The 27,238-nt window shown below is 43.4% G+C and overlaps 1 protein-coding gene and 1 long non-coding RNA gene across 7 annotated transcripts in view; one reads left to right on the forward strand and one right to left on the reverse strand.

Moving 5' to 3' along the window:
• FILIP1 (filamin A interacting protein 1) overlaps positions 1-27,238 on the reverse strand; it is an 83,838-nt gene that overhangs the window by 8,047 nt on the left and 48,553 nt on the right. For 2 of the 6 annotated variants that reach the window (XM_035109583.3, XM_088665903.1), the window contains 4 exons: positions 20,729-20,902; positions 19,308-19,486; positions 2,370-5,175; positions 1,122-1,345 (listed from right to left, as the gene is read on the reverse strand). In XM_035109583.3, the coding sequence (XP_034965474.1) occupies positions 1,139-1,345; positions 2,370-5,175; positions 19,308-19,486; positions 20,729-20,902 (3,366 nt within the window). In that variant the 3' untranslated portion in view covers positions 1,122-1,138. Of the gene's footprint in view, positions 1-1,121; positions 1,346-2,019; positions 2,136-2,369; positions 5,176-12,019; positions 12,190-19,307; positions 19,487-20,728; positions 20,903-27,238 lie in introns of those variants that run through there. The other 4 variants (XR_015948912.1, XM_035109585.3, XM_088665904.1 and 1 more) reach the window with 4 other exon arrangements.
• LOC148686216 (uncharacterized) lies at positions 14,218-26,022 on the forward strand. The gene is made up of 3 exons (XR_015948913.1): positions 14,218-14,360; positions 19,391-19,450; positions 25,713-26,022. It is a non-coding gene; the product is annotated as an uncharacterized LOC148686216 (long non-coding RNA).

A 27,238-nucleotide genomic window follows, 5' to 3' on the forward strand; every position in this document is an offset into this window, starting at 1 on the left:
GGAGCCATTGAGGAATTTGTTGCTAAATTTCCGCAGGTCATTCAACTAGATCGTTACAAAGCAAAAAGGAAGAAAAGAAAGGGAAAAGTGCAGCTTGGCAGAAGATTTTGCATGTCAAGTCACCTCCGCCAGAGGTTAAGAGTTTTGGTCGTAGCTGTTTCCTTCCTTCAACAGAAATGCTCATAAACAGTTGGGGTTCTAACAGACAAACACAGTTATAATGGCAGCCAGTCTTATTCACATGAAATTCCACTCTCAAAGCATGCTTTCAGAAATAAAAGCAAAGCACTCCAATGCAGGCAGAAGACACACAGTTTGGCCAGATGTCCCTAAGTCCAGGTGTTGACAAGATAAATACAGGTGTGATCTTGAGGCACAAACATATTCATTGTTTTAGATATAATCTCTCTCTCTAAGTAAAGTCTGCCAGCAGGACCTCTCTCTCACCCCTGCCAACATGCTGACATTAGGACCATCCCAGATCAAAAGGTAGAACGCATAAATATAAGGTTGTTCACTTGCCGCAAATTTTAACCATTGGCCATTGGCATGAACAAGAATGATTTAATAGATTTTGCTGAGCCTTCAGTTAGGTCCAACCTGAGTTTGGGAATAAAAAGATCTGCAAGATCAAAAATCCTAATGATCTACACCTAGAATACACTCCTAACCTCTCCTGCAGTGCAGGAACGATACCTGTTGTGTTTAAATGAGGCATTTGTATGTTGCCTGTTGCTATCTCAGAACAGTTCAAACTAGATAGATGTGGCTTTGAAAAGGAGTAAAGTGCTCAATTTTACTGGCAAACTACTGACTAAAATGATCATGTGGAGCAAAATAAGGGGGACAAGGCCAGCTGCTTGAAAGAGGTAAATCTTAACAGCAGCCCCATTTTAGAACTTGCTGGACTAGACCATTTTTTTTTTAAAAAAAGGAGGGTTTCTTTTTTTTTACTTAGCAGAGAGGAAAGGAAGAGGGGATTATTACATTCAATAGGTAAGACATGCATGCATTAGTAGAAGTGACAGCTTCAGCAGACTTAATTAGTATGTGCAAACACTAACAACTAAACAGGACAGGGGGCTTATTTCCATGGTAGCAGTAAAACCTGCAGAACATACCCCCTTAGCCACTGCCCTCAGCCCTTCCCCCCACCAAGGGAGGCAGAGCTACTGGCTGAAGACTTCTTCAGTTCTATTTTCATAGACTGAGTCTCGGCTCGAGGCTCGAATTTGGTCTGGTTTCCTGATCCTGGGGCTGTCACTACTGGCTTCCCGGCTTTCATACCTTTAGATACAGGGATTCGGGTGGGTGTAGGTCTCTGGGATAACCCATCCTGTCCTGTCTGCAAGACAAGGGGGAGAAAAAAAAATAACAGTGGAATAAAGACAGATTTTGGTCAAGTTTCCTGTTTGTGCCCCGGGTGCCATCCGCGATGCCTTCTGTGAGGAAAAGGAGAGAACAGTAATCCTCCTAACGTATCTCAGTGCTCAAAGGACAGGAAGAAACACGTGGACTCACCACTCATGGTCAGGGCTGGAGCCAGATGCACGCCAGCATGACGAAGCAGAGTAAGTTGCCAGAGATGTTCACTCTTTATTCAAGGAAATGGCACACAACTCAGCAACACTTGCCCCTTGCCCCTATAGAGCAGTGGCCAGGACTGAAGGCCCTGCCATTCACCCTTTCTACTCTTCTCCCAGATGTTTCCCAAGGAGCCTCAGAATAGGCAACAGGGTGTGTGTGTGTGTGTGTGTGTGTGTGTGTGTGTGTGTGTGTGAAGATTAGAGTTTTAAAGGGATATATGCTAAGTCTTATGCCCTAAAAAGCAAGCACAGGAAATCTCTGGCCCATCAGTTCTTTTTATACAGCCCCACAGTGCTTCCCCTAACACATCCCTTTCCCCCACCCCATTCTTTGGGAGCTTGCGCCCCCATGACTTTTCCCAAAGGGAATTTGGCCCTCAGGGAGGAGAAAGATTTTCCAGCCCTGCCCAAAATACTCAACAAAGGTACACACGCCACAGTTTCAGATCCTCGCTTGCTTTCGACAGCCAAACCGCAGTTCCCCAAGTTTGGATGTCCCATGTCACTGTGGTTAGTTTAAAACTGGAAGCAGGTGCTTCTAATCTCCCTCTGGCATGAAAAAGAGAAGGTGAAGGAGGAGAGTGACGTCAAGATTTGCTGCAGCCATTCATAAAAAAAACAGTAACCGCGGTTTTCCATTTCATCTTGAGTCAGGCCACCAAATTCCTAAGCAAAGTTGAGGATGAGCCCAGATCTCTCAGATCCAAGCCCAACCCTCAAAAATCATATTTTTCCCTACCATATTGCATGCAAACATATTCCACAAGATTCCCTATTGCTTACCATGGACTGTGTTCCTCGTGTGGATGACGTAGTAACTGGAGTTATAGTGATGGTACTTGTCACTTTGCTTGCTCCAGGCCTTGAGGATATGTTATTCCTGGGGGAACGGAGGACAGTCCCAGTCATCACCTCCTTCTCTGCTGCTACATTCATAGGCCTGACCGTTATCACAGGGCTTGCTCCTTCTTGAGAAGTGCCAGGCGAGCGTTTAAACTGAGACCCTAAGTGGATGTGAATTTTGTTGTCCTCGGTCGTTATAATGTTCGTGTTGGCATTGTACTTTCGGACGGGAGTTGGGACAGTTTGTTTTTCTGGCGTCACTCTAAACACAGCCCTCCCCATGGTCATGTCCTGTGATTCTGGAGACATGGTAATGTCTGCAGGTGCTGCCGAGGTAGACACTGTCATTATTTGAATTGGTGACACAGGTCTTTCCATGAATGGAGACTTTGGGCTCTCTGAAGATTTCTCTCTGGAGAAAGTAGTTATAGTTACTGGAGACATGGCTCGCTCTGGGCCCGCTGGGCTCTCACCCCCTTTCCCTTTTTGGGACATGACGTTAGGAGAGGGAATGATAGTAATCCGTGGTTTCTGATTCCCCAGAGTTGGGATAACGGTGGTGCTGGAGAAGAAATCTTCAGCAGTTGGACTAGTAATCTCCAGAGTAGCTGTGCTGTTCTCGTGATCTGGAGTTACCCGAATGTGGAGAGGCTGCCCTTGCTTTGGAGAAAGGACAACCTCCCCAGGACGCTCTGGACTGGTTTGTATTCTGGCTCCTTTTTCTGGAGTCACCTGAGAGCCATTTTCTCTTTTTTTAATCCATGGGATCCAGGATTTTCTCATGGTGAGGTCATTTGCTGCAGGAGGATATCTGTCAAGCACAGATGACCTCTCGCTGGGCTTTTTGAGCCCAACCTGTCGAAGATTGCTCATAATGTGGTTCTCCTCCTGGAAGGATTTCCTTATGAACACAGCGGGTGTCTCCTCTTCTGCTGTTTCGCTGTTTACTGCATCAGTTTGTACTCCAGTGGATGTAACAGGCACATCTACCATCCTTCTCCCATTCATGCTGGGTCTCAGGGCACGGCTGTAGCGTTTAGACAGCTCAAGCTCTTTCGTCAGATTCAGCACCTCCTGGGCTATGGCTTTGTTCTTATTTTCTTCTTCCATAAACCTTTGCTGAAGGACTGAGTAATCCACTTGGAGCTGAGAAAGCTGGTCTTCTTTGTTCATCAGCTCATGAATTTTCTCTTTAAGAGCCTGCACTTCTGCTTTCAAGTCTCTGCTTTTCGCCTCTTCCAGTCGAAACCTTTGCCTCAGCTCTGCCTCCTGAGTCACTGCCTCTCCCTTCTCTATTGCTTTGTTTTTTGCAATCTGGAGCTTCATTTCTTCCAGCTGCTGAGAAAGAAAGTTAGCTTTATCCTGCTCAGTCCTAAATTTTTGCTCTAGCTGATCATATTCATCCTCCGTCTTCATCAAGTCTCCTTCAACAATTTCCAATTGCTTGAGACGCTTCTTCAGTCTTTCAATTTCAACTGTTAGCTCTTTAATTTTGTTGTCCTCTTGTCCAGTAAGCCCAGTCCCCTTTTTAACGTGGCCTCTGGCTATTTCCCTTTCTACCTCCTCTATGCCATCAATCCTTTTCTTCAGCAGATCCACTTTGCAGTTCAGCTCAGCGGACTTTTCTTCCTCACTCTTCAGCTTGCCAATTAACTCATCCCTTTCCTTTGTTAAGCTGGACACTTTCTCCTCCATTTCAGATTTCAACTTCAACAGTTTTTTGCTCTCATCTATTAGTTTCTCAGTCACTTCCATAACTTTGCCTTGCTCCACCTTAAAGTTCTTATTCAAGCTTTCAACTTTTCTCTCTTCCTGCTTAATCTTATCCACCATGTTCTTTCTCTCATCGACCAGCATGACGGTAAAAGACTTCAGCTTTGTCAGGTCATCTTTCAAGTTTAATTCAGCTTTCTCCAACTTACTCTCTGAAGACTCAAGATCCTTCACTCGTGTCTTCACCACTTCCAACTCATTGATCAAGTCTTTGGCTAAGTTCTTTTCTTTCTCCAGGTTCAAACGCAGGTGAGTGCATTCGGATTTGCTTTTGTTGAAAGCCTCCTCCAACCTTTCCAGTTCAGACATTCTCTTCTGCAGTTTCTCCACCTCAAGCCTCAGTTCTTTGCTGTGATGCTCCTCTTCTTGTAGTTTCTTTTTAAGCTCCTTACACTGAGATTCAGTCTTTGTGATCTCCTCGTCTTTGCCTTCCATCTCAAGCACCCGCTTGCGGAGGTTTTCCACCTCAGCCATCAAGCTGGAGTTCCCGCATTCCCCTTTGGCTATTTTGTCTCTCAGTTCCCGAAGCTCTTCTTCAGTCTTCTGAAGGTTTTTGTTGGTTTCTTCCAGCTCCTCAATTCTCCGGGTTAAACCAGCCAGTTTCAGCCTGAGCTGTTTATTGTGCGACTCTTGGCTAGCCAATTTGGCAGTCATCTCCTCATGCTCTTGGGAAAAGGAGGATGTCTTGTGTTCAAGTTCTGCCTCTAGCTTCATTAGCTTCTGACCATCCTCTTTTCCTTTGGTACCCAGAATCTTAAGTTTCTCTTCTTCTTCCCTTAGTTTTTGAGTTAGATTTTGTATTTTCTGGGTTTGCTGATCCAGTTGTTCAATGTGCATCTGTCTTTCATCCACAAGCATGAGTGCAAATGACTTGAGTTTGACCAATTCTTCTCTTAGCTTGTTGAGCCTTTTTGCATGCTCTTTTTCCTTTCGGGCTTGGTAGATCTTTTCCTGTTCAAGAAGCTTCTTTAATCTGAGGAAGGGGGAAACACACAGTGTCATAAGCTTCTTTGAAAAAGAACACAATAATAATTCCTACTACCTAAACTATGCATATCTCTAATCAAGGGGGGGGGAATACATGTAGGGCTTCAGATGTTGCTGGATTCCAACTCCCATCAGCACCAGGCCAGGGATGATGGGAGTTTGAGTCAAGCAACAACTGGATGGCTACAGGTTCCCCATCCCTACAAGTTCCCCATCCCTCCTCTAGGTGCTTGTACATATGAGTACGCCCAAAATTGTACTGTTGCCAAAATGTGCAGAATGCTATTCCTTTAAGGGGAGAGTACATTAAGGGTTCTTTTAAAAGTACATTCCTTGGGAGCTGTTGTGCATATTGTTACACAGCTTTTAGCAAGAAAGGGCAGGAAGGAAATTCTCCTTTTGATCCTCTCCTTCCCCAGCCGCCAGATTTTTTTCACCAGAAAATTTCTCAACTAATGTACATACTGTCATTGAAACATGTACTACCTTCCCTATAGATGACATCTGTCCGTACTATATGTAAGTCGTTGGTTTAGTCCAGCCAGGATCCTTTTCTGTTCTAATGTTATCCAATGCTTGGGTAACATTAGAACATAAGATCTCTTATGGATCACACCAAAGGTTTAAATTTACCTTTTCCCATCACTGCAAAGTTGAAACATTTTTTTTATGCCTCTCTGCCTCTTTAGAGACATATTGTGCCAATGATTACATGACTACACATCTGATGCCTGGTCTTCTATGTATTGAAAGCCAAGGGTTAAGCCACTAAAAAACTGGGTTTGGATAGAGTTCATGTCCATTAGCAGGGAGTTGTGTGTATATATAAGTAAAAACTCTGGCTTAGTTCCAGTTCAGACACTAACTTGGATCAGTAACTTCAAACCCAATGAATACAAATTGTTATCTCACTCTTACTATTGCAGTGTATCAGTTCAAAGATCCTTTACTAAAAAAAATTTTAAAATAAAAAAATTCTAATATGCCATTTGCCCAAACTTCCTCTAGAACCGTAAATCATATTTGCTCACTACAACAGAATGAATTTCAGTCCCCAAATGTTCTTTCCGCATTGATGAGCATAGTAGGAACAGTGGACAGAGGCTTAGCTCATCCCGCCCCCTGCCCCCCAGCTGTAAGAAACAGAGAAAGTATAATCCCATTATACAAATCTGTGCCCAGATTTAGAATACTGTGTGCAATTCTGGTTACCCAAACAGAATGCCGTAGAGCTGGAAAAGGCACAGAAAAGAAACTACAATGGTCAAGATCTTGGAACAGTTTCCTCGGAAAGGCTCAAGAACATGGAGCTTCAGAGAGTGTGTGCTAAGGGGGAACATCACAGAGATTTTAAAAAGTATGCATGATTAGAACAGGAATGGGAACCTGTGACTCCCAGGTGTTGCTGGACTACAACTCCCATTATCTTTCACTACTACTGGTCATGTAGGCTGGGGCTGATGGGAGCCTGAGTCCAACATCATCTGAAGGGCCATCTCATCATCTGGAGGTTCCCCATCCCTGAACTAGGAAGAACACATTTAGAGATGCTTGTGCAGCTGACAAACCATTGGGTTATCCCTCCTGGCGACCCTTAGCCAGTCATGCCAGGGAAGAGGAATGACCACTCAGGAGAGAGTGAGGATGGTAAAGGGATAATTTGATGGTTTAACCAGCAGAAAGGGGCATGGCAAGGGAAGCAGCTTGCTGTGCAAAGGGGTTTATCAGGAAGGATAAACCCGATTAATTTCGTCAGGGGAAGGGGGAGGCCTTACAAAGGGGCTAGAGGTGTTTTACAGGCAGAGTAAAAGCAGATAGCCATTCTGGGATGAAATAGATTTCGTAGAAGCAGCTCTCTTGCTGGGAATTTTTTTTAAAAAAAAATTCTTGTTTAAACCTGAAAGTGTTTCTGACAGAAAACAAGTACTGTGCCTTTAATAGTGAAACTATCAAGCTTTATCTTCCATTGAGTGTTGGTTCATAAAAATATAGTTTTTGTTTCCATTGTGCCCCAGCTTTAATTTATGCCCAGTAAATTGTCATGGGAACCCCAATATTGATAGTTCTTGCTGCATATTTATATTATTGAGAATTTCTGAATTCCCAGTTGTTAATAGGCTGGGAGTGACCAAGGTTAAAAAACAGACTTGGCCATGTTGCCTTGCTCCCATCTTCCCTGAGGTAGTTTGTCACAATCTGTTCTCCTACCCGAGATTCAAGAGACATGCTATGGGGTTGATTGGCAGTAGGTTCAGGAAGCACATCATTATTTTGAAGAAGCAGTGCCATTAGTAACAACCTTAAATGGGGTTTTAAGAGGTTTAGGCAAATTCATGGAGGATGTCTTCAATTTCACATGCAGCACTGGCACATTAGGCATCTCCAGCCCAGGATAATGTTGCTCTGGCTTGCTAATGCTGTTCCATGGCTGAGAGCATAGCTTAAAGTAGAAGTCAGTGTATCAAATCCACATAGGCCAGTTATTTGTGCCATGGTCACATTGTGACCTTGTGCAGTGGCAAAGACTGTCTAGGGAGGAAGCATGCTCTCCTTCACTGGAGGTATTAAGCTGAGATTAGTACCAGTTAGTGGAGTATAGCATTGCTCGCTGGCCTTCCAAACACTGAGCATCACTGCTAGTTCCTGAGACAGAGAGAGTGCGGTGCAACTCAGTGGTGAAGAAAATCTGGCATTCCTGCCATCACACCTGCCCCATGCTGAACGCAACCTTTCTCAAGAACCATAAGGGATGCTCAGTGTTCAGAAGGCTGGTGACAAACACCACCCCACCTGTGCCACCCCACTAGCAACTACTGGTTCAGCCTAAAATATTTGTAAGCCTGCCTTGAACAAAGTGTTCCTTGCTTCTGGAATTCTAGGTTATCTCAAGGTCAAAGTCTCAACTAGCCAGACCTTGTCATTTAATTAGAAGAATATAAAAAAACCAAACCAGTCACACTTAATTTGGAATATTCAGAAATTTCCAGATTAGCCCAGAGTTTATCGCTTCTCCGAAATGAACTATAGATCGATATTTCTCTAGAGATCTGAGTTCCTTTTACATGCTTTGAGTTGGTCAAGAATAAGGGTTCTGAAAAGGAGAACCCAAGCATAGAGCATTCTTTTCACTAGTATAAACTGATATTATTCCAGGAAGAGAGCAGTATCAGTGCTATTACCGTATTTACTGTTCTGCTTGTATTAACTGCCATCAGTGGGTACGTCACTGCAGGCTTTAGAACATTCCAGATTCAATGAAGTTTTCTCCTTAAACAGCCAACTTTACTACTCTTTAGAGTAGTAGCAAATATTTCTCTATAAAGCTATTTAAAGTTCAAGTTCACATAATGTTTTCATGTTTCCTCTTACCAGAAATATTTAAAGAAGTTTCCAGAAAGTAATAAGATGTTTTTATAACTCTGCTTTTACAACCTACAAACCAAGCAGTCGTGGATTTAAAAACAATAATAATTGACACATATCTAAAGCATGTGTAAAACTATTGCCTAAAGAATCACTGAGGAAACTGTTCAGCCTGCCCCTTATTAAGGATTACACAAAACAATTCAGGTTACTATGGATTTTCAGACATGGAAAGCACTTTCATGGAGGATATGCGTGCAAAACCCAAAATAATCTACTTCTGGGCTGTATGTATTTTCTTACAATGAAGTAAGGAACTCCTAACTGCACAAGCACCCACCCTCTGGGTCCCCTCTTAAGCAACAGCTGCTCCCCAATGAACAGCTGAGAGGAGAAAGGGCTCTGATGTTGTGAAAAGTGTACAATTGCAGCTCTTTCCTCTGCAATTATCTGCTGCAAGGAGATGAAAAGCAGAGGGGAAAGTGTCTTTGCAAAGAGAGAGATTGGATTTCCCTGCAGATATGCAGGAAACCATCCATGCATTTTTGCCACTGGATGCCTGCAAGTATGGGGGCTGCAGTTGGATTTTGAAGACTGAGGCTCTGAATAGCAATGTGGCATAGCTTGCAATACAGCTGTGCTTTGGCATTACAGTATTTGCATTCTTCTGTTGGGATTACAGAGTTCTTTTTGCCCCCCCCCCCAGACAAGGCAGTTCTATTGAAGAGCAGTCTTATTGATTAATTAATTAATTAAAAAAAACTTTTCTCTTGCTTTTCTTTTCCCAAAAAGTCAATAGAGAAAATGAAAGATCAACGTTGAGTAGAGTTTCCTCTTGGGAAACTGTTGTGAGGGGTTGTGGTGGATCTAGCTCGCTCGCTACTGGAAGACAGCCTCCAACAACTTTCAGAGTGATAAATTGCAGCCCTCACCTTGTCCCATATGGAAGAGCTCTCCATTTAAGAAAAACACGATGGCCCTCACCTCAGCCAGCCTTAAAAGTTAGTAAACTTCCCCAGGGAGCTATCCAGCACTTGCTCTTAAGAGTTGTCTTGCTGAATGTAAATATAGTTCAACAGCTTATTGTGAAATGCACAATAAACCTTGGTTGTGTCCTAGTTGCCTCTTGTTTCTGTGCAAAAGCTATCATATTTAGTAGTTGTGCATCATTAACATAATCTATTCTATTACTTCAAGAGCTTTTAATCAGTTGACCGTAAATAGGAATTCACAATCCTTGCTCATATGCTTACAGTGAAAAGGTTCAGGCCTACATGGGTGTTTTTACAAAGGTGTACATTTCTTCTCCCTACGCAAGGATTGTATGGATTCCCTGAAAAACGACAATTTGGGATGAGGGCTCCACAAGAAAACAAGGGCTTGCATGATCTTCACACCTGACTATGTGCACAACTTTATTTCCGACAACATATGTAGGAGGGAATCCAGGTGCTCCAATCCAGCCATCATCATGCTTTAAATAAGATAATGTTTGCACGACTATCTGTACCATAATGTGGACTGAGCTGAGCATCCAACTGAAAGCAGCCTGGTGTGCATAGACTGCATCCATACAAAGACAAATGCACATTCTGACATGCATGAGACCTTTGAGGAGACATGTTTGAGACTGCACTGCAAGTAAATGAAATCCACATAAGTAAGAGAAATGGCAATGGTGAGAAACCTGTGGTCCTCCAGACAGTGATGAACTTCAGCTGGCATCCTCTCTGGCCATTGGCTATTCTAGCTGGGGCTGGTGGAAGTTGTAGCCCCAAAACAAGGCCAAAGCATGCTGCATTAGGCTATTCCTCAACCTGAGCCCCCAGTGATCTATAACATGGAAATACAGTAATCATATTGCTCTAACTTATGTAGTTGCTGTAAAGAGTAAGATGGCTTATGTGACATCCTGTGACGCAGGACATGCTACCTCCATCACGTGTGTGTGTGTGTGTGTGTGTGTGTGTGTGTGTGTGTGTGTGTGTGTGTCTATACACACACACACTGGGTAAGCAGGCATGATCTGCCCAATTCACCACTCAGGTTTTTTGACTGGTCAGATAAAGAAGGTAGCATTGAAAATAACTTTGTTTGTTAAAGTCTAAACCACAGAGCCTAGGGCTTGCCGATCGGAAGGTCGGCAGTTCAAATCCCCATGACGGGGTGAGCTCCCATTGTTGAGTCCCAGCTCCTGCCAACCTAGCAGTTTGAAAGCACATCAAAGTGCAAGTAGATAAATAGGTACCACTCCGGAAGGAACGTAAACGACATTTCTGTGCACTGCTCTGGTTTCGCCAGAAGCGGCTTAGTCATGCTGGCCACATGTCCCGGAAGCTGTCTGCAGACAAACGCCGGCTCCCTCGGCCAGTAAAGCGAGATGAGCGCTGCAACTCCAGAGTCGTCTGCGACTGGGACTGAACTGTCGGGAGTCCCTTTACCTTTGCTCATATGCCACCTTTCTTCCATTATTAAACTCAAGATGCAATAATAAGCTTCCAAGGTGGACTCCGATCCAGGCCATTGACATTTTTAAGGTGGCTGCCACCACGTGCTTTCAGAACATGCCTTGGGATTTGCCCAATTAAAAATTATGCCAACGAAATAAACAATTCCAGTCCACTACCGGTAGAACTAGATAATCATTTTACAAAGTAGTTAAAGATTAATCCACCATGAACACCAACTGCTTTTGTTGAATTCAGTGCAAGACAAATTTCTCCTGTTTTAGAGCAGTGGGATATCTCACTTGTTTCAAATGCCCTGAAGGCTTTCCCAGCACACTGTTTTGTAGCAATCACATTAACAGCACAAGCCTACTCAGAAGTAAGACCCAATGAGCTCAGTGGGCCCTACTCCGAGGTAAGTAAACACAGGATTACAACCTAAAGAGTACTCACAACACAGAATGCTTATATAGGACCAAACAATTCAATGCCTTGGTTACATAATAAGAAATTATCAGTACAGAGGTCGGCAAAAAACCCCCCACAAAACTATGCAGTGAAATAAAACCTTACGCCAATGTGAAGCAAAAGATTTAAAGCTTTGCCAAGGCTGTTTTTGGTCTAGGTTATCCTTCCCTGAAGAACTTGTCGATTGTCTTCTGCACAATGAAATGAAAACTGAAACACAAAGTAACTCCAAGGAAAGATTCAGTTTTATAGCATCTATTTACAAGGTCAGAACATGCCATACCTTGAAAGCCACGCTATGTTTTGATACAAGGTACAGTTTTCCCTCCCCAAGTCAATCAACAGGGAGATCCGAGCTGTTCTAGTTTTAAAAGCTGCAGTTAATTTGCCGCTGTAACGAAGCACATGTCTGTACTTCCCTGTTAACATGCAACAGGCTCTTAGCAGAGTCTTCTTGCCAAGCAAATCCATTAGCGCAAGTACTGAAAAATGTGCATACACAAGAAGCAACATTTTGGAAACAAACAAAACAGCAGAGTGTGGTTTTCTTACCTTCTCCTAATGAGGAGCACTTTCGATCCCCCTCCCTGCCTCTCTTTGCAAGAGTTTGTTAGTCTGCAGGCCCTGCTTAGCCCCTGCTCTACAGGGAATTAGCCATCACATTCCAGCCATGTCATCAGAACAATGAAAGGTGAATGTTGTGCAAAACAGCTTGGGACCACTCACTGATGATGTCATCCCTCCCTTATATGGTTCATTATTGTGCAGATTTAACTTTGGGCAGTGAGGGGGGGTGGAGCCTCACTACTTCAGAAAGCAAAGGAAAACAGTGGCTAGAGAAAGGCTTGGGGGAGAGTAGGTACAATAGAAGTGTATTCTCATCCTCCCCCCAAAATCCCCCCCTTCCAAACTAATTGAACTCCAGCCAGTTCCATTCAACATGTGTTCAAGCTGCAATTGCAATCCTTTCAGAATCAGCCTAAGGAGCTGAAATCACACAGCATGAAAGTAAAGTACTGTAAAACCATTATTTATTTATTATAGATTCCCATCCTAAATGCAGCACAAAGGACAATGGAAGCTGAAATGATCCCCTCCACCTAAAAATTACAGGAAGAGTATGCTCTCTTCTAGAGACTGTTTATTATAGTTGCTATACATCTCCTAAATAGACACTAGGTTAACTATCTTAGGAATTTACATGCCCAAAGTCTGCTTTTAACTCAGAAAAAAACTGGGTTGCAATTTAAAAAACAACAACACTGAAAATCCAGTCTACAATTGTTGTGTATTTAAGAGACAGCTGTGACATAATGCTTGAGGGTATGAGATTGCTGTTGGACTAACAGCATCACTCTACAAACAAGTTCTGATTTATATAGAATCAGCCACTTTATGAGTCTCCAGGGGGTCATCCTACAGCAGCTAAATCTGGGTTACACTGTCATTGAATTAAATGTCATTTGGTGTACATTCACATGACCCGTGAAGAAAGACATGGTGATATGCATTTTCCCCAAGCTACGGTGTAGGTAGATATACCGCCTTTCTGGAAGTTTGGTAACATCATCTGAAATTAAACTTTTCCACACACCCTTATTTTTAACAGCTGCAATTTAGAAGATGAATCAGAGCACTTCCCCCTTCAATGCGTCTTCATGCTAGCAAAAAGAATCATAGAATCGTAGAGTTGGAAGGGACCACAAGGGTCATCTAGTCCAACCCCCCTGCAATGCAGGAATCTTTTGCCCAACATGGGACTCAAACCCATGACCTCAAGATCAAGAGTGCCATGCTCTATCGAGTGAGCTATCAGTTTTCATCTGTTTAATTTCCGCCAGAGGTATTTTTCTTGACAGATTTGATTCTTTATTTCCCCCCTACCTTCCTGTGACAACGCTAAGCAGATTGCAGTAATAAAAACAAATCACGCATTACTGTATAAACAATAAATAAATAATTAAGAACTAGATCAGGAGCAACCAAACACCTATTTATCCACCTAAGCTGTATTTCATGCTGCTCAAAAGCTCAGACTTGGTTGGCCAAACCCAAAGGACTTACTACTGCAACACTTAGGGCTTATCCCCACTTCCACTTGTCCCATGAATAGAAAGAGTGAGTTCAAGAGGTTTTCCCCTTGACCCACTCCTTTCCCAGGGAAAACACATTCTTCAGTGCTAAATTAGAGCAAATGTCAACAGTCTGGTAGATTGCCGTTTGCTCCGAATGAGCACTAAAAAGTGGTTTTGTAATTCCCAGTTCTGCTAACTCTCAGCACCCTTAACAAACTACAGTTCCTATGATTCTTTGAGGGAAACCATGGCTGTTGAAGTAGCATCTGAGTGCTTCAAATGTATGGTGTGGCTGTGATCTTAATAAGATCTTTTCAACTGTGTTTGACTGAAGCCAGGTGTTTTAGATCCCCCCTCTCCATAAAACTACCTTGGTATCATATATGCCGTATGTTGCATTGTGCCTTATGGTCTGCATTAATTAAATGCGGAGGTGGCTGCCATCAGTTTTGGGTTCCATACTTACAAGCAGTAGCTTCTTCTTGCAACCATGCTGCTTAAATTCCAGGATTCAGCCCCTTCTTAAACATAGATTTCAGGAATGTGCTTTTGCATCATTTAAACCTGCTTCTTATCTCATGCAATGGAACTCATGCAATGTAGTAAAGGTAACACCCACAGAACTCCTAGATTCCTTGGCTACATGGCTTAAATCCTCTACAAACAAAGCCAGATGCTTGTTGCAAAAGAACAAACAACTGTTCCCCAGGATTCGTGTTTACTTGCTGCCATGAAAAGTGCACTTCCTGCAAACCAGGAATCACCATCCTTAAAGAAGCCACATCTTAATGATGCTCCAGGTTACTGTATGCTCAGAGGTGAGGCTTCTAGGTAATTATCATATTTCTATGCAAACCTGCAGATTTCCACCTGTGCAGTGCTTAATGTATGTTAATGTGTTCCTAGAACCCATTTTGGTGGAGCGAAGGGTGGGGGTTTTTTAATCATGGGAAAAACGAAAGCTGGCTGTTTTTAATATAAATATATTGCATTACTCATGTTGTGCCTCTTGGGAAAAGTATTCAATAAAGAGAAATAAAACATATCCTTGAAAAAAAGAATGCTGGAAGGGGGAAGAGGATTGCAAGCTGTGCTGATTCTGGGCTATACATTTTATATTACTTACATCATATTCCCTAAAAACCCCTCACTTAGTAAACTTTAGCTGAACAACTGGCCGTAGTCACCAGCCGTGCTTTTATTTAAAACAGGTCATTCCAGGCAGATGTTATAAAACATTATATTATTCTCTTGAGACTTTTTTCTCCCTCTGAATTGATGGGCTGAGGCGCTGCTTTTCTTCTTCTTTAAATCACGCCGTGAATTGTTCTATATCTCCCTATTATGCATTTATTGCCTTTTAAGGAGTATGATTCATGAACTAAACATAATGACCTTAGACACTTTTTATTTAAAAGCATTTCTGTTTGACTGGGGAGAATTCAGGCTTTTCTCAAAGCATATGACCAGATGGTGGTGTGGAAAGCCCGGGGGGTGGGGGTTGATCCTGTCTCATTCCTCTTCCTCCATCAATGCAAGGCTTCCATTTGCTTGAATGATACAGTGCCGTTCTCTTTGAAAGCATGGGTTGCAATACCAAACTGTACAAAGTTACCTGAGAGTACCTCACACTGAACCCAGTTGGGCTTACGGTACTTCTGTGTAGAGAACTGCACTGTCAGTCACATGCCTGACTCAAAACTTCACTTTCAGAAACAGCAAACCATAAACTATAGCTTATGGCAGGCATTTCATAGAACTGTAGAATTGGAAGAGACCCCGAGGATAATCTAGTTCAGCCCCTGCAATGCCCACAGGGCATGATAGTTAAAAGTCATAGTATGACAGAACCCTACCAAAAATGTATTTATTTATTTTTGTAAGCCATATGATCTGTCTGGTTCTAGATAAAATCAAAGCTGTTTTATCTTTTCAAATGTCAGCCACATTTCATGCGCTTTTACATTACTTGGTACTAAATCAATCCTTATGCTAAACACGCAGATAAATAATTGTGGTGTTCTGAAACTACCTAAATCCATTTCCTTTTTATACTTATTTTGCAAAATCATACATCACACTCTTACCAGGCACTCTTAATCATGTTTACTCAGAAGTAAGTCATACTGAGGTCAATGGAACTTGTAGTACAATATCCTTGGGCTACTCCCAGCTCCTGTTAAAGCCATCAACTCACTCTCCACTACAGGAGTGTTCACAACATTCACGATATTATATGAATTGGCTGTAATTTATAACCCAAAGGAAGCTCAATAGATTTTATTTTCAACATGAGAACAGTATCAGGCAGGCCATTATTCTCACTACACAAGAAGCTGACTTATACCAAATCAGACTATTTGTCCACTGTTATGTTCTAAGCTTGGATCCTAGAACAATAGGCAGGTAGGATCCTAGAATGCAACAACCTGATTGGCCTGCGGAAGCAGCCCAATCAGGCTCCAGGAGGGAAGCAGAATCAGCCAATCAGGCGGGACCCATTGTGTAAATAATGTATATAAAGCCAGAGGTTTGGGGGGGGGGAATTCACTTACTGTTTTCGAGCTGCAATAAAGAGTATGAAATAACTATGCGACTCCGAGTATATTTCACCGACTAATATTGTATTCTTTGACTGGCAGCAGCTCTCCAAGTTCTTAGATGGGAGTATTTCCCATCCCCTTGATCTTTTTATCTGGAGATGCCTGGGATTGAACCTGGGAACTGGGAATTCTTAATGCAAAGAATGTGCTATCCTGCTGAGCTGTGGTCCCCTCCTGCAAAACTATTTTGAGGCTGTGTCCTGGCACCTTCCTTTCTCCCTGTCTAGTTATCATGTGGCTGCAATTATCTAGTTATCCCTCCTTAATCTTAACAGCTGTTCAATCCACATAGAAGCTCGAAACCATTTCCATCCAGTCTTAGTAGTGTCTATAAACTGCTGTCTTAAAGATCAGCTGGAAGTAAGAACAACTGGATTAGGAGTTGTTGTTTTCCTTTTATTTACCAGCTTCTAAATATTCATTATGGCAACTAGAAAACATTTAAATGAAATTAGTGGGTGTCTTTTCCGAGATCATCCCTTTCATTTAAATTATTGTCTTTGAATTCAAGAAATTCAACATATCCCTAAGAAAAGTAGAAAAATATATATCAGTGTTGTAGATATACCAGCGATATGCAGCAGTTCTGAAAGAGGATTTGTTATGCCAGAACTCTCAGAAATTACACTGATTTTCCTGCTCTTTTGTTCTTGCAGATTTTAATCACTGTACAGTGAGAGGAGTAATAATTGCAATACTATAAATTCCCACAACACCCAATAGCGCTGTCCTGCTCACCCTCACCCACCATCCATGCTCTGGATCATTAGCTTTAGAATCAAGGGAGAAAAACTAATGAACAGAATGTCTGAAACATTCAGAAGATACGGGCAGAAAATGTATCTGAACATTAAAAAAAAAAACCACCTTGCACAATTAAAGTGACAGATTTTATGTTTACATATAATCCATCATGTTGTATGAGATGAAAATTCTGGATTGTATCCAAATTACTAGGTTGTACTTGGAATAAAGGTAAAGGTAAAGGGACCCCTGACCATTAGGTCCAGTCGTGACCGACTCTGGGGTTGCGCGCTCATCTCGCATTATTGGCCGAGGGAGCCGGCGTATAGCTTCCAGGTCATGTGGCCAGCATGACAAAGCCGCTTCTGGCAAACCAGAGCAGCACATGGAAACACCGTTTACCTTCCCGCTGTAGCGGTTCCTATTTATCTACTTGCATTTTGACGTGCTTTCGAACTGCTAGGTTGGCAGGAGCTGGGACCAAGCAACGGGAGCTCACCCCGTCACAGGGATTCGAACCGCCGACCTTCTGATCAGCAAGCCCTAGAGACCACTGAAATAAATGGACCCAAGTTAGTCACGTCCATTAAAGCAAATGGGTTTACTCTGAGTAGGCCTAATATAAGAAACAACCTTCTGGCTTTTGGTCTTCAAATATTGTTATAGGTGTATTGCTATTAGAAATTACCAATTATGATCAGATTACAGAGAATCATAAAATTAGCTTCTTGGGCCCAAGGGGACTCTATACTTGTTTTTCTTGAAGAGCAGCACCTTCTGCCTCTATTGCCTCCCAGCAATGCTTTTAAACAGCAGTGGAAGTACTAGAAAGGGGGGGCAACAGAAAGGGGCAAGCATATTATGTGAAGGTGAATTTTGCCCCACTTTACTTTTCTCTAAAGTAAATCCAATTGGTTTGACTCACAGGCCAGGTGTGTGGTTTCTGCAACAGAGGAGGGTGTGTAGGCCAAGGTGGAAGCCTCCTAAAAGGGGCTGCAAGGGAAGTGAGAGCCAAAGACAAGTGTTAGGGCGGAATTGCTACAGATCCCTCCCCAGAAAAGGAGGAGAGAGCTGAACTCCAGTGGCTTGGAAGGAAGCCTTCAGCCCACAGAGGGCGGCATTTCTCTATCTGTATGAAACAATCCTATGAAAAATGCCTTTCTGTCACGAAGCAACATGAGTCTGGCAATGGGGTGTGGGGAGCTGTTTGTATGGGGAGCTCCCCCGCCCCGTACTGCCTATGTGGGAACCAAGCTTTCAAAAGCAGCTTGTGCTACAACATCAGTGTCTGCTACTGTTGGCCATGCTGGCTGGGGCTGATGGGAGCTGGGCTAACACACAATCTGTCTCTATTCCTGCGTTAACACACTTGCGCGAGTCTAAGCAGCGGTTTTAAACCCGGCCTACATGCTCTGACAAAGCTTCAACTAGTTGACAGCAAAATGACACTAGTGTAGCCTTTTCTTTCTCTGTTGCCGTAAATTTTTCAAGCAACCGTTATGTTTAACACGCAAAACCCAGAGAGAGAAGTCTGCAGATTTTAAGCCCATCATAGGAGAAGGCCTCTCTCTGAATTTAGACCTCCACAGTCGCTCTGCATCTCATGTATATGAAATAAAGTGGAGCAAAATGAAAACATTTTGGGAAGAAAGGCTTGGGGCTGGCTTCTCATGGGAAAGGGAAGAGAAGGAAACCTGAATAACAAAAGCACAAAGGGGGGTGGGTGGGGGCGAGAGAGATGTTTGAAATCCGCTAACATCAGTGCTCCCGTTTCTGATTCAAGAGGCCTGCGCTCTTTATTAGATGCAGATCAGTTTCCTTTGCAGGTGATGCGGTCCCAGCATTACATCACCAGGAGAGCAGCCAAGGAGCATCTCAGTGCCAGGATGACTGAAGCAGAGAGGAATGTATTATCACAGGCTACTGAGAAACTCGCCAGTTCTTTCTTTGCTGGGGGTGCTGCGATGGAGAGCAGAAAAAGTCATTAGAAGAGCGTATGTTTTCATAGGAGGAAGAGCCGGGGATCCAAGGATCCCCTGCGTGTATCTACAATTATAGCTGTGCATTTTCAGAGGGGGTGGAACCAGGAGCATTAACAAAGACCATATTTGTGACACTAGCACTGAAGCAGGATAACATTGTGATATATATGAACGAATTATTCCCATATCTGTAATGTGGATTCAACAGTACAAGAGAGTTGACAATAGGTTTTGGTTGGGCAGAAAGGTTCGATCAGTGGTGAGAAACAGTATATGGGATGCTGGGATTAAAAATGTTAATTCCCCCTCTATAATATCTCTGATATCTGGAATCCTGCAGTTCTGCTGAAAAATGTCTTTGGAAAACCCGTTGTTTCCCATCAGAATAACCCCTGAAATGCAGAGTTTATTCAACAGGCTGTCTCTTAATGCTCACCTTTCACGCTCCTGCTCCAAGAGATTGGTAAAGTCATCGCTCTTATTCATGTAATCTGTATGTTTATGCTTCTCATTTTCCAGCTCGTAAACTGTGCGCCGATGGCATTTCTCTGCCAGGAGGAGCTGCTCGAGCATGCGCCGGTATGTTTCCTTTTGCTTCTCTTCCAGTCTGTCCAGCTGGTTGGTTGAAATATAAAATGGACTGTGTTAAATACATTGTTGGCTGACATTGGTACATCTGCTGAACAAGGATGTCGCATTAACGTAAACGTGGCATGGCCTCTTTCATTGCCTATAAGCAGTCACTAGTAATAAACACCACTGATTCCCATTAGCTTCGCCCATGACAGATCAAATGTAGAGGAGGACGACAGTTAAAATTGTAACCATACCAAGCTGCTTCAGCAATGAGCTACTGACATTTTGATTTTGATGAGGGCTTAGATTGAAGGAAGGGACTACTGATTATTCGGCACACTATTTCAGATTTCGTTGGAAGGAGAAAGAGATTTCAGTGTGAAGGAAGGGATGATTCTCAGTGAGGTTTAAAGGCTCACTCTTAAGTCTCTTCAGAATTAAACTGTACAGAGCAGTTTAAGAAGATTAGTTGTGATTGCCCTTTTATACTTCATGATCACTATATGCAATGTTCTCAATGACAGCTAACAGTTACCCCTCTCTTTAAAAATAAATAAATGGGGGAAAGTCTGCCTTTGGCATCTATGCCTAGCACAGAGACCCATTCTGTAATAATAGTCATCCATTATATAGAGTCAGCAAGTTAATCAGAAGTCAGAAGTTTCTGTGGAATAACTAAATGGGATTTGGGACACAGGGTGATTCACACACCCCAAACCCCACAGTATCCCTGGGGCTTATGTTTTCAAGGCCAACAGGCCGTGTTTGGCTCCTGGGTTTAGTGTTTTCCACACCTGATCAAGAGAAAACACAGTCAACTTCACAGGACTACATACAGATATCACAGTGGTTTGGTCACTGGTGTGCTGTGCTGCTGTGGAATTTGCAAATGGTGACATACTGTTGTCCTTGGTTCCACATTCAGAACATGCATGTTTCCTCAGAGGTAATTCTCACAGTGTTCTCTTACTGAAAGGCATGTGTTTATCCAATCACAGCCTCAAAGTCTGCTCTCTAGATTTTTAATTCTCGGAAACTTTGCAAACATGGAATGTGTTGAGCGCTAACACACTATCACTATAGAGGATCAGATTAGGCATCTACGTACGCAAGTGTCGCCACTGTCACATGTGGTGCAAGATAGGAAAACAGAGACATGCAAGGTTGGGGGTGTGCCCATGCCTTCAATTGTGGTATTTTGTAAAGCAAATCGCAAATGCAAGTCAAAAGGAAAAGGACATCCTGACTCAAGGTTCCTAGAGTAATTTGAAAGGTGCCTACCTCTGAAATTGGCTTCTCATAGACATCTTCCCCTACTGATTTCTCATGAGCAAGGGTAGCATCCCTGTGCAATATCCTGAGGACATTCTCTGGAGCTGAAGAGCCATAGTGCGCCTCCAGAATTTCAGGCTTTATTTTCTCTGTTTTCAGCATATGGATCACGTCTTCTCGAGCCTGCAAATTGACAATATTATTAATATTACTACTACTATCATTTAATTAATTAGGGACCCATGTGGCGCTGTGGGTTAAACCACAGAGTCTAGGGCTTGCTCATCAGAAGGTCGGCGGTTCGAATCTCTGCAACGGGGTGAGCTCCCGTTGCTCGGTCCCAGCTCCTGCCCACCTAGCAGTTCGAAAGCACGTCAAAGTGCAAGTAGATAAATAGGGACTGCTCCGGCGGGAAGGTAAACAGCATTTCCGTGCGCTGCTCTGGTTCGCCAGAAGCAGCTTTGTCATGCTGGCCACATGACCCGGAAGCTGTCTGCGGACAAACGCCGGCTCCCTCGGCCTATAGAACGAGATGAGCTCTGCAACCCCAGAGTCAGACACGACTGGACCTGATGGTCAGGGGCCCCTTTACCTTTATAATTTAATTACTAAAACAATGAAATAGCAACATTCTTGACTGCTGATGTACTGTGGGCTGTATCCAATGGTGTCCATGCATAAGCTGGGCACTTTTGGGGCAGTTCTGAATTCCTCATCTGAGGCCCTGTGGGTGGTAGGCAGGCATCTGAGAGCCCTCTAGGAACCAAGGCAGCTGATGTGGGGACCTCCAGTGCTGGGGCAGGGATGTCCAGTTCCAATAGCATCATTAGTGTGGGAAGGGCCCCACTCTGTTCATTCATTCATTTTATTTCAACAATTTGTATAAAGCTTAATGACAGCAGTCTCTAAGCAGTTTACACAGGAGACCCCATACAATGAGACCCCCCCCCCCAATTCATAGCTGCCAAGTTTTCCCTTTTCTCGCGAGGAAGCCTATTCAGCATAAGGGAATTTCCCTTAAAAAAAGGGATAACTTGGCAGCTATGCCCCAATTCTTGCTTCTCGGGAAGCCTGCAGACCCAAGGGCTGATCACTGATGCCAGCTTTGAGGCTTTGAAAAACAGGATTTGACATATTTGTAGTGGTCATATCTATTGGCTGCCATAATAGCTGTATGAAACCTCCATGTCTGGATGCAGTTTACCTCAGAAAAGCACAAGCTGGGAACAAGCAACAAGGAATGGCTATCACCATTTTGCCATGCTGTAGGGAAGAAGCTGTTAAACTCATGGCTTACTCATGAGTAGCCCTGTCATCCAGGATTGGTTTCAGCTAAGTAAGGGTGCGGCGGCTGGGAAGATGTTTCAAGCCTCCAGACTCAGGCTGATGTCTTTTAAGCCTCAGAAGGACCTAGAGAAAGAGGAAGCCTGGGGGAGATCAGCAACCAGTAGAGCTTATAAAGAACTGAAATTATGTACTCATTGTAGCTATTTATCCAGCTGCTGCATTCTGAACTAATTGTGCCTTCCAAACAGCTTTCAAGAGCAGCCCCACATAGCCCCACATTATAGTAGTCTAGTTGGAAAAAAATCCTGGACATGCTGGGCTTCCAGAGGTGGTTTACTGATTGTTGTTAGAGAATGTTGGTTTAGATGGGCCTCTGGTCTGATCCAGGAAAGCAATTACGTCTGGGGGCATTCCTAGCATGTTGTCTTCAAAGCTCTGGCATACCTGCTTTGCATAGGATGCTGCTGTAGTAATTATTTGGGTTAAAAGTACTGATTCGCAACACATCCAGAATTGTTTAACCATCAGCAATCTGAGCATTCCCTGGGTGGAAGCAACACCCCATTAGCTAGTTAATTTTAGGTTCAGTATAAGATGCTCATGAAGCCCAACTGTTTCTTTGCTTAAAAGCACCACTGCCTTTTAGCCACCAACAACTTTGTTTCCTAGCTGATTGATGTGCTGTGTAAGATAATAATTGAACTCTGCTGTTAAAAGAGATCTGTTACTTCAATTATATAATGACCATTGCACATGGAAGAGCAATGCTAAAGACAAAAGCAATGCTAAAAACAAATAGCACCACTCATAAATAAAGTTCTTCACGAAATCATTCGAGATTTATTAGATATTATTAACTTCCCAAGATAGCTCTTTGAGCCTTTATGGTGCACAGCTAGGGGTACATGACTACAGGCACCATGAAACAGGGGATCAAAGTTTACTAAGTCCAGACTTTTTCTTCTGATTATGCTACACCCATAACTGTCCATAACCCTGGACATGAGCACTCTGTATTCCTCATTCAGTTTATTAATAGTGCAACAGCTGCTGCGTACTAGGATCAGAAATAAGATAAGGTCATGGATCCCCAATGCAGTGTTGTGGTCATACCAGTGGTAAATTTTCTAAATTTTAAAGGACTCTGTGCACTGGGCCTGACAAAGAACATAAATAAAAACTCACAAGGTGGCCCTCTAAAGGATTTCAGGTGCCTGTTCTCAGGCAGCTGCAAACATTATCTTTCACAGCCAAAAGAAAACTTCTCTTCAGTTTCTGGCAATTTAGGCTAGTACGGCATGTGTCTTTCAGATGTTCATCATCCATGTTGACAACATATCTACATGCAATACAGACCCGGCATCAGCATCCTGGGGCAGCTGCTAGGGCTTCTAGATTCCCCACAGGGTCCACCACCGTGGGAAACTGGGGCCATGAGTCTCCATTTTAATTTCTCACAATACACTGGAATGACAATATATTGGGTATCCCAGGGCTTTGTGGGAAATTTAAGTGGTGGCTTCCACCTTTGGAGTGCTGCCGCCACCAAGAAAATCCAAGGAGCCCATCAACACAGCAAAAGGCCCACTAGATGATGCTTTGCCCAGGCACCCCTCAAATTTTGAGCCGGCCCTGATGCAATACAGGGGTAGGAAACCTTTTTCAACCTGAGGGCTATATTTGTTTCTGAGCAACTTTCTGGGGTCCGCCAGAAGCAAATGCAGGCAGAGAAAAACATGCAAACGTTTCTTTTCTACAGTATGTGAGTTTCCGCACACACTCACAAAGACCGCTTTCCATCCTCCATCTAGTCGTGAGAAATTATACGGCCTCAAGGACACATTCCAGCCAGTCACAAACGTTTTGGGTATGGAGCAAGGCCTGTGAGGGATGTGACCTGGGGAGAGTTTCAAGGGCCAGATGAAGAGGTCTCGAGGCTCACATTCAGCCCCTAGTCCCGAGGTTCTCCACTTGCATCTACTATATATTTGGAAAGTGGTTTGCTTGTCTGTCCACCCACCTCTCGAGATGACAATGTCAAGTTTGGCACCAAGGTTTCTGAGGCGGGGGTGGCAGACTTTGTCACTGTTTGGTTTCTGGGTGCCATTTTGAATCAAGATAGTGGACAAAAATGTGACTTTGTCCATTTGTTGGGTGCCTCTCAAGATTTGTCACCAAACTCAGCATGGGGGTTCAGGGGGGGCATAGTCTTCATCAAAGTTTGGGTGCTGGGCACCATTTTTAATCAAGATGGAGGACCAAACCGTGTTGTGACTTTGCCCGGTTTTTGGTGTGACATATCCAAACTCACAAATTACACAATCCATTAAAAAAAATTAGTTTCTACAGATTCCCAGGCAGCACCAGGCACTCCCCACTACTTATGTGTCTTTTTAAAAGATAAAATATACAGTTAAAACTTTTTCCCATGTGTCAGCAACACAACATCATCCCTGTTGCTTATTCAGGAGAGACAAATGAATAGCCCAGTGAAGTACCAGTTATACCAATTCAATGAATGGACTAACTCTGTTACATAATAATGCTGTGCTGGTTTGCACACACCCTCAAGCAACTAATAAAGTCTGATGTCAAAGGCAGGATATTGGGCCAGACAGACCGCTGATCTAAACCAGTGAGCCTATTATATTATTCTCTCTCTCCCCCCCCTCTCTTTCTCCCCCTCTCTCTCTGTGTGTGCATGTGCATGCAACTATATATATAAACTGCACTTCCAATGGGGCTGAGGGCTTTGCCTCCAAATGTTCAGAAGACAAAATGAGGAGGTGAGAACTGCGGCGATGCTGCAGAGCCCCACTTTTTTACTTCTTACATCAGGCTTTGAAACAGATCAAATGCGCCCTGCAAGACATCTGTCTGTTATTTCCTGCCGTATAGCTTTTGGTTTGGCTTTATTGCCAGAGAGCTGCACAGATGATGTCACTTTTTCTGTGAAAAGAACCGGCCACCAGAGCCTTTTCACTGACATAATTCATTATCTGTAGTCTGGCCTGGGGACAGCAAATTCCCATGACCAGGAATTAACTATATACACTGCCTGATGTTGTCAGACTTTTTAAGGGTTGAAAGATATCATTTCTTGTTTTGTTGACACTGAAAGGGAGCCTTGTTCTGTATTATCGCACCAAAGGGGGAAGGTTAGTCGCAAGCCTACGGTTCCGCGATCCTTGGCATTACAAGAAGCAAAATCAAAAGGTCAATGTAGATTATGTACACAGATCAAAGTGTGTTGCGATATGTCTTACATGCTTCAGGAATTAAGGCATCACAATGGACAAACCAGCTGACTCGTGGTTTGCCCTCGCTGGTTATTATAAATGCTCTCATGGCCAAATTTAGCCATCTGCAGATATTGTGTCCATCAGGTTTATCAGTGGCTGGAGTTGCTGAGGGGAACCAGAGCTGTGTTATTCTCTTCTCCAGAGATTGCTGGAGGCTCTTAGGAAGACGAAAGGACGCCCATGGGTATCTGTTGGTTGTGCTCAAGTCGAGTAACTGTGTTATGGTGCTGAGTAAAGCCTGCAGCCATTTGACCAAGACCAAAGAAAGAAGAATAAGGAAAGAAGAACAAGGCTCTGGGGCAATCCTCTAATCCTGAGTTTCCAATCCCAGGGAACTGGCATTGTTAAAAGGAAAAAAACACGACACATTGAAATCTTAATATATTGCCTGTTTTGTCCTTCAGATGATCCAGAGTCCTGCAGCGGTGCAGCTTCTTTGCCATCCCATTGGGTTGGGGGGAGGACACAATTCCCACAGTGAACATGGAAAACTGGCCGGGGGAACAACTACTGCAGCTGTGACGTTCAGGAGGTGTGGATAGAGCAAGGATGGGGAAGATTCTGCAGCTTGAGGGCCACCTTCCCTTCTGGGCAACCTGATTTAAGTGTATGAATCCCTTGAATTTCTGTTTTAGTTGTTTCTATATGTTGTTACACTGTTTTCTTGGTTTTAAGCTGTACTTTGGTTTTAAAAGGCATCATTTTTATATTGTACATAGAACTTTGTTTGTTTAGTCGTCTAGTCGTGTCCGACTCTTCGTGACCCCATGGACCATAGCACGCCAGGCACTCCTGTCTTGCACTGCCTCCCGCAGTTTGGTCAAACTCATGTTCGTAGCTTCGAGAACACTGTCCAACCATCTCGTCCTCTGTCGTCCCCTTCTCCTAGTGCCCTCAATCTTTCCCAATATCAGGGTCTTTTCCAAGGATTCTTCTCTTCTCATGAGGTGGCCAAAGTATTGGAGCCTCAGCTTCACGATCTGTCCTTCCAGTGAGCACATAGAACTTACTATTTAGAAATTTAGTAATATTAAGTGGTTTGGAAATGCTTTAAACAAAATAAATTTGCAATGGGAGAAAAGCTCCCACTGGCACCAGGAGCCTTCCTCCCTTTGGGACCTGCAAGCGCTGGCGGCAGAGTGTGTGTGTGTTGATTCCAACCAGGACTGCAGCAGGGGCAAAGGGTTAAAGCCTCCACACTCTGGTCACGTTTTAGCTCGGGGCCCCTTGTGTTGGGATGGTGGAAAAGATTGGTTCATCTCTCACTGAAAGGTGAATCTGCCTAACTCATACTTCCCAAAACCACATGGGAACCAAAATGCAACCCTCCTTCAAAATTTGCACGTCTCTGAATTTTGCAATGCATTTCTGCAGCCAAGTCGTGTTCATAAAAGCATGTCCTGGGGGTAAAGTATGCATTAAAAATAATCACATATTACTGAAAATAAGATGCAAAAATGCATTGCAAAAAAATGTGTATTAGGGGAAACTGAATGCAAATGTGTTTATACCGGTAAGGAGAAATTTGCGCTAAAATGCTGGTGAATTTTCACAAAGACATTAAAATAAAAAGAGGTGGATAACGGAACTTAAGACTGAGAAACTGAGAGAAACTGAAATTGACAGATTCACCCATCCCTGCTTACATTTTTGCTAACCAAAAATCACAGACATGCCTTGTCAAACTGATCACATCTAGCACAGTCAGGTCTAGCTTTGCCCTTAGATTAAGAGTCAAATTTCTTACGGAGTGGTGTGGGGCCTGGGAACTGTGAGTTCTCCTCTGCTCATGGAAAGAGGCTTTCCTGCAGCCTCATCCCCTCCTCACCACCCAAAAATAGAGGCTTAGGGGCAGACTCCAGTAGGACATACTCCAGAATAGCATTTGGTGTGACCCAGGGGCTGCAGCTGTGTGGAGGAAACGGCAGAA

This window comes from Zootoca vivipara, chromosome 3 (genome assembly GCF_965207765.1).
Source record: "Zootoca vivipara chromosome 3, rZooViv2.hap1.1, whole genome shotgun sequence".
Lineage (NCBI taxonomy): Eukaryota > Metazoa > Chordata > Lepidosauria > Squamata > Lacertidae > Zootoca > Zootoca vivipara.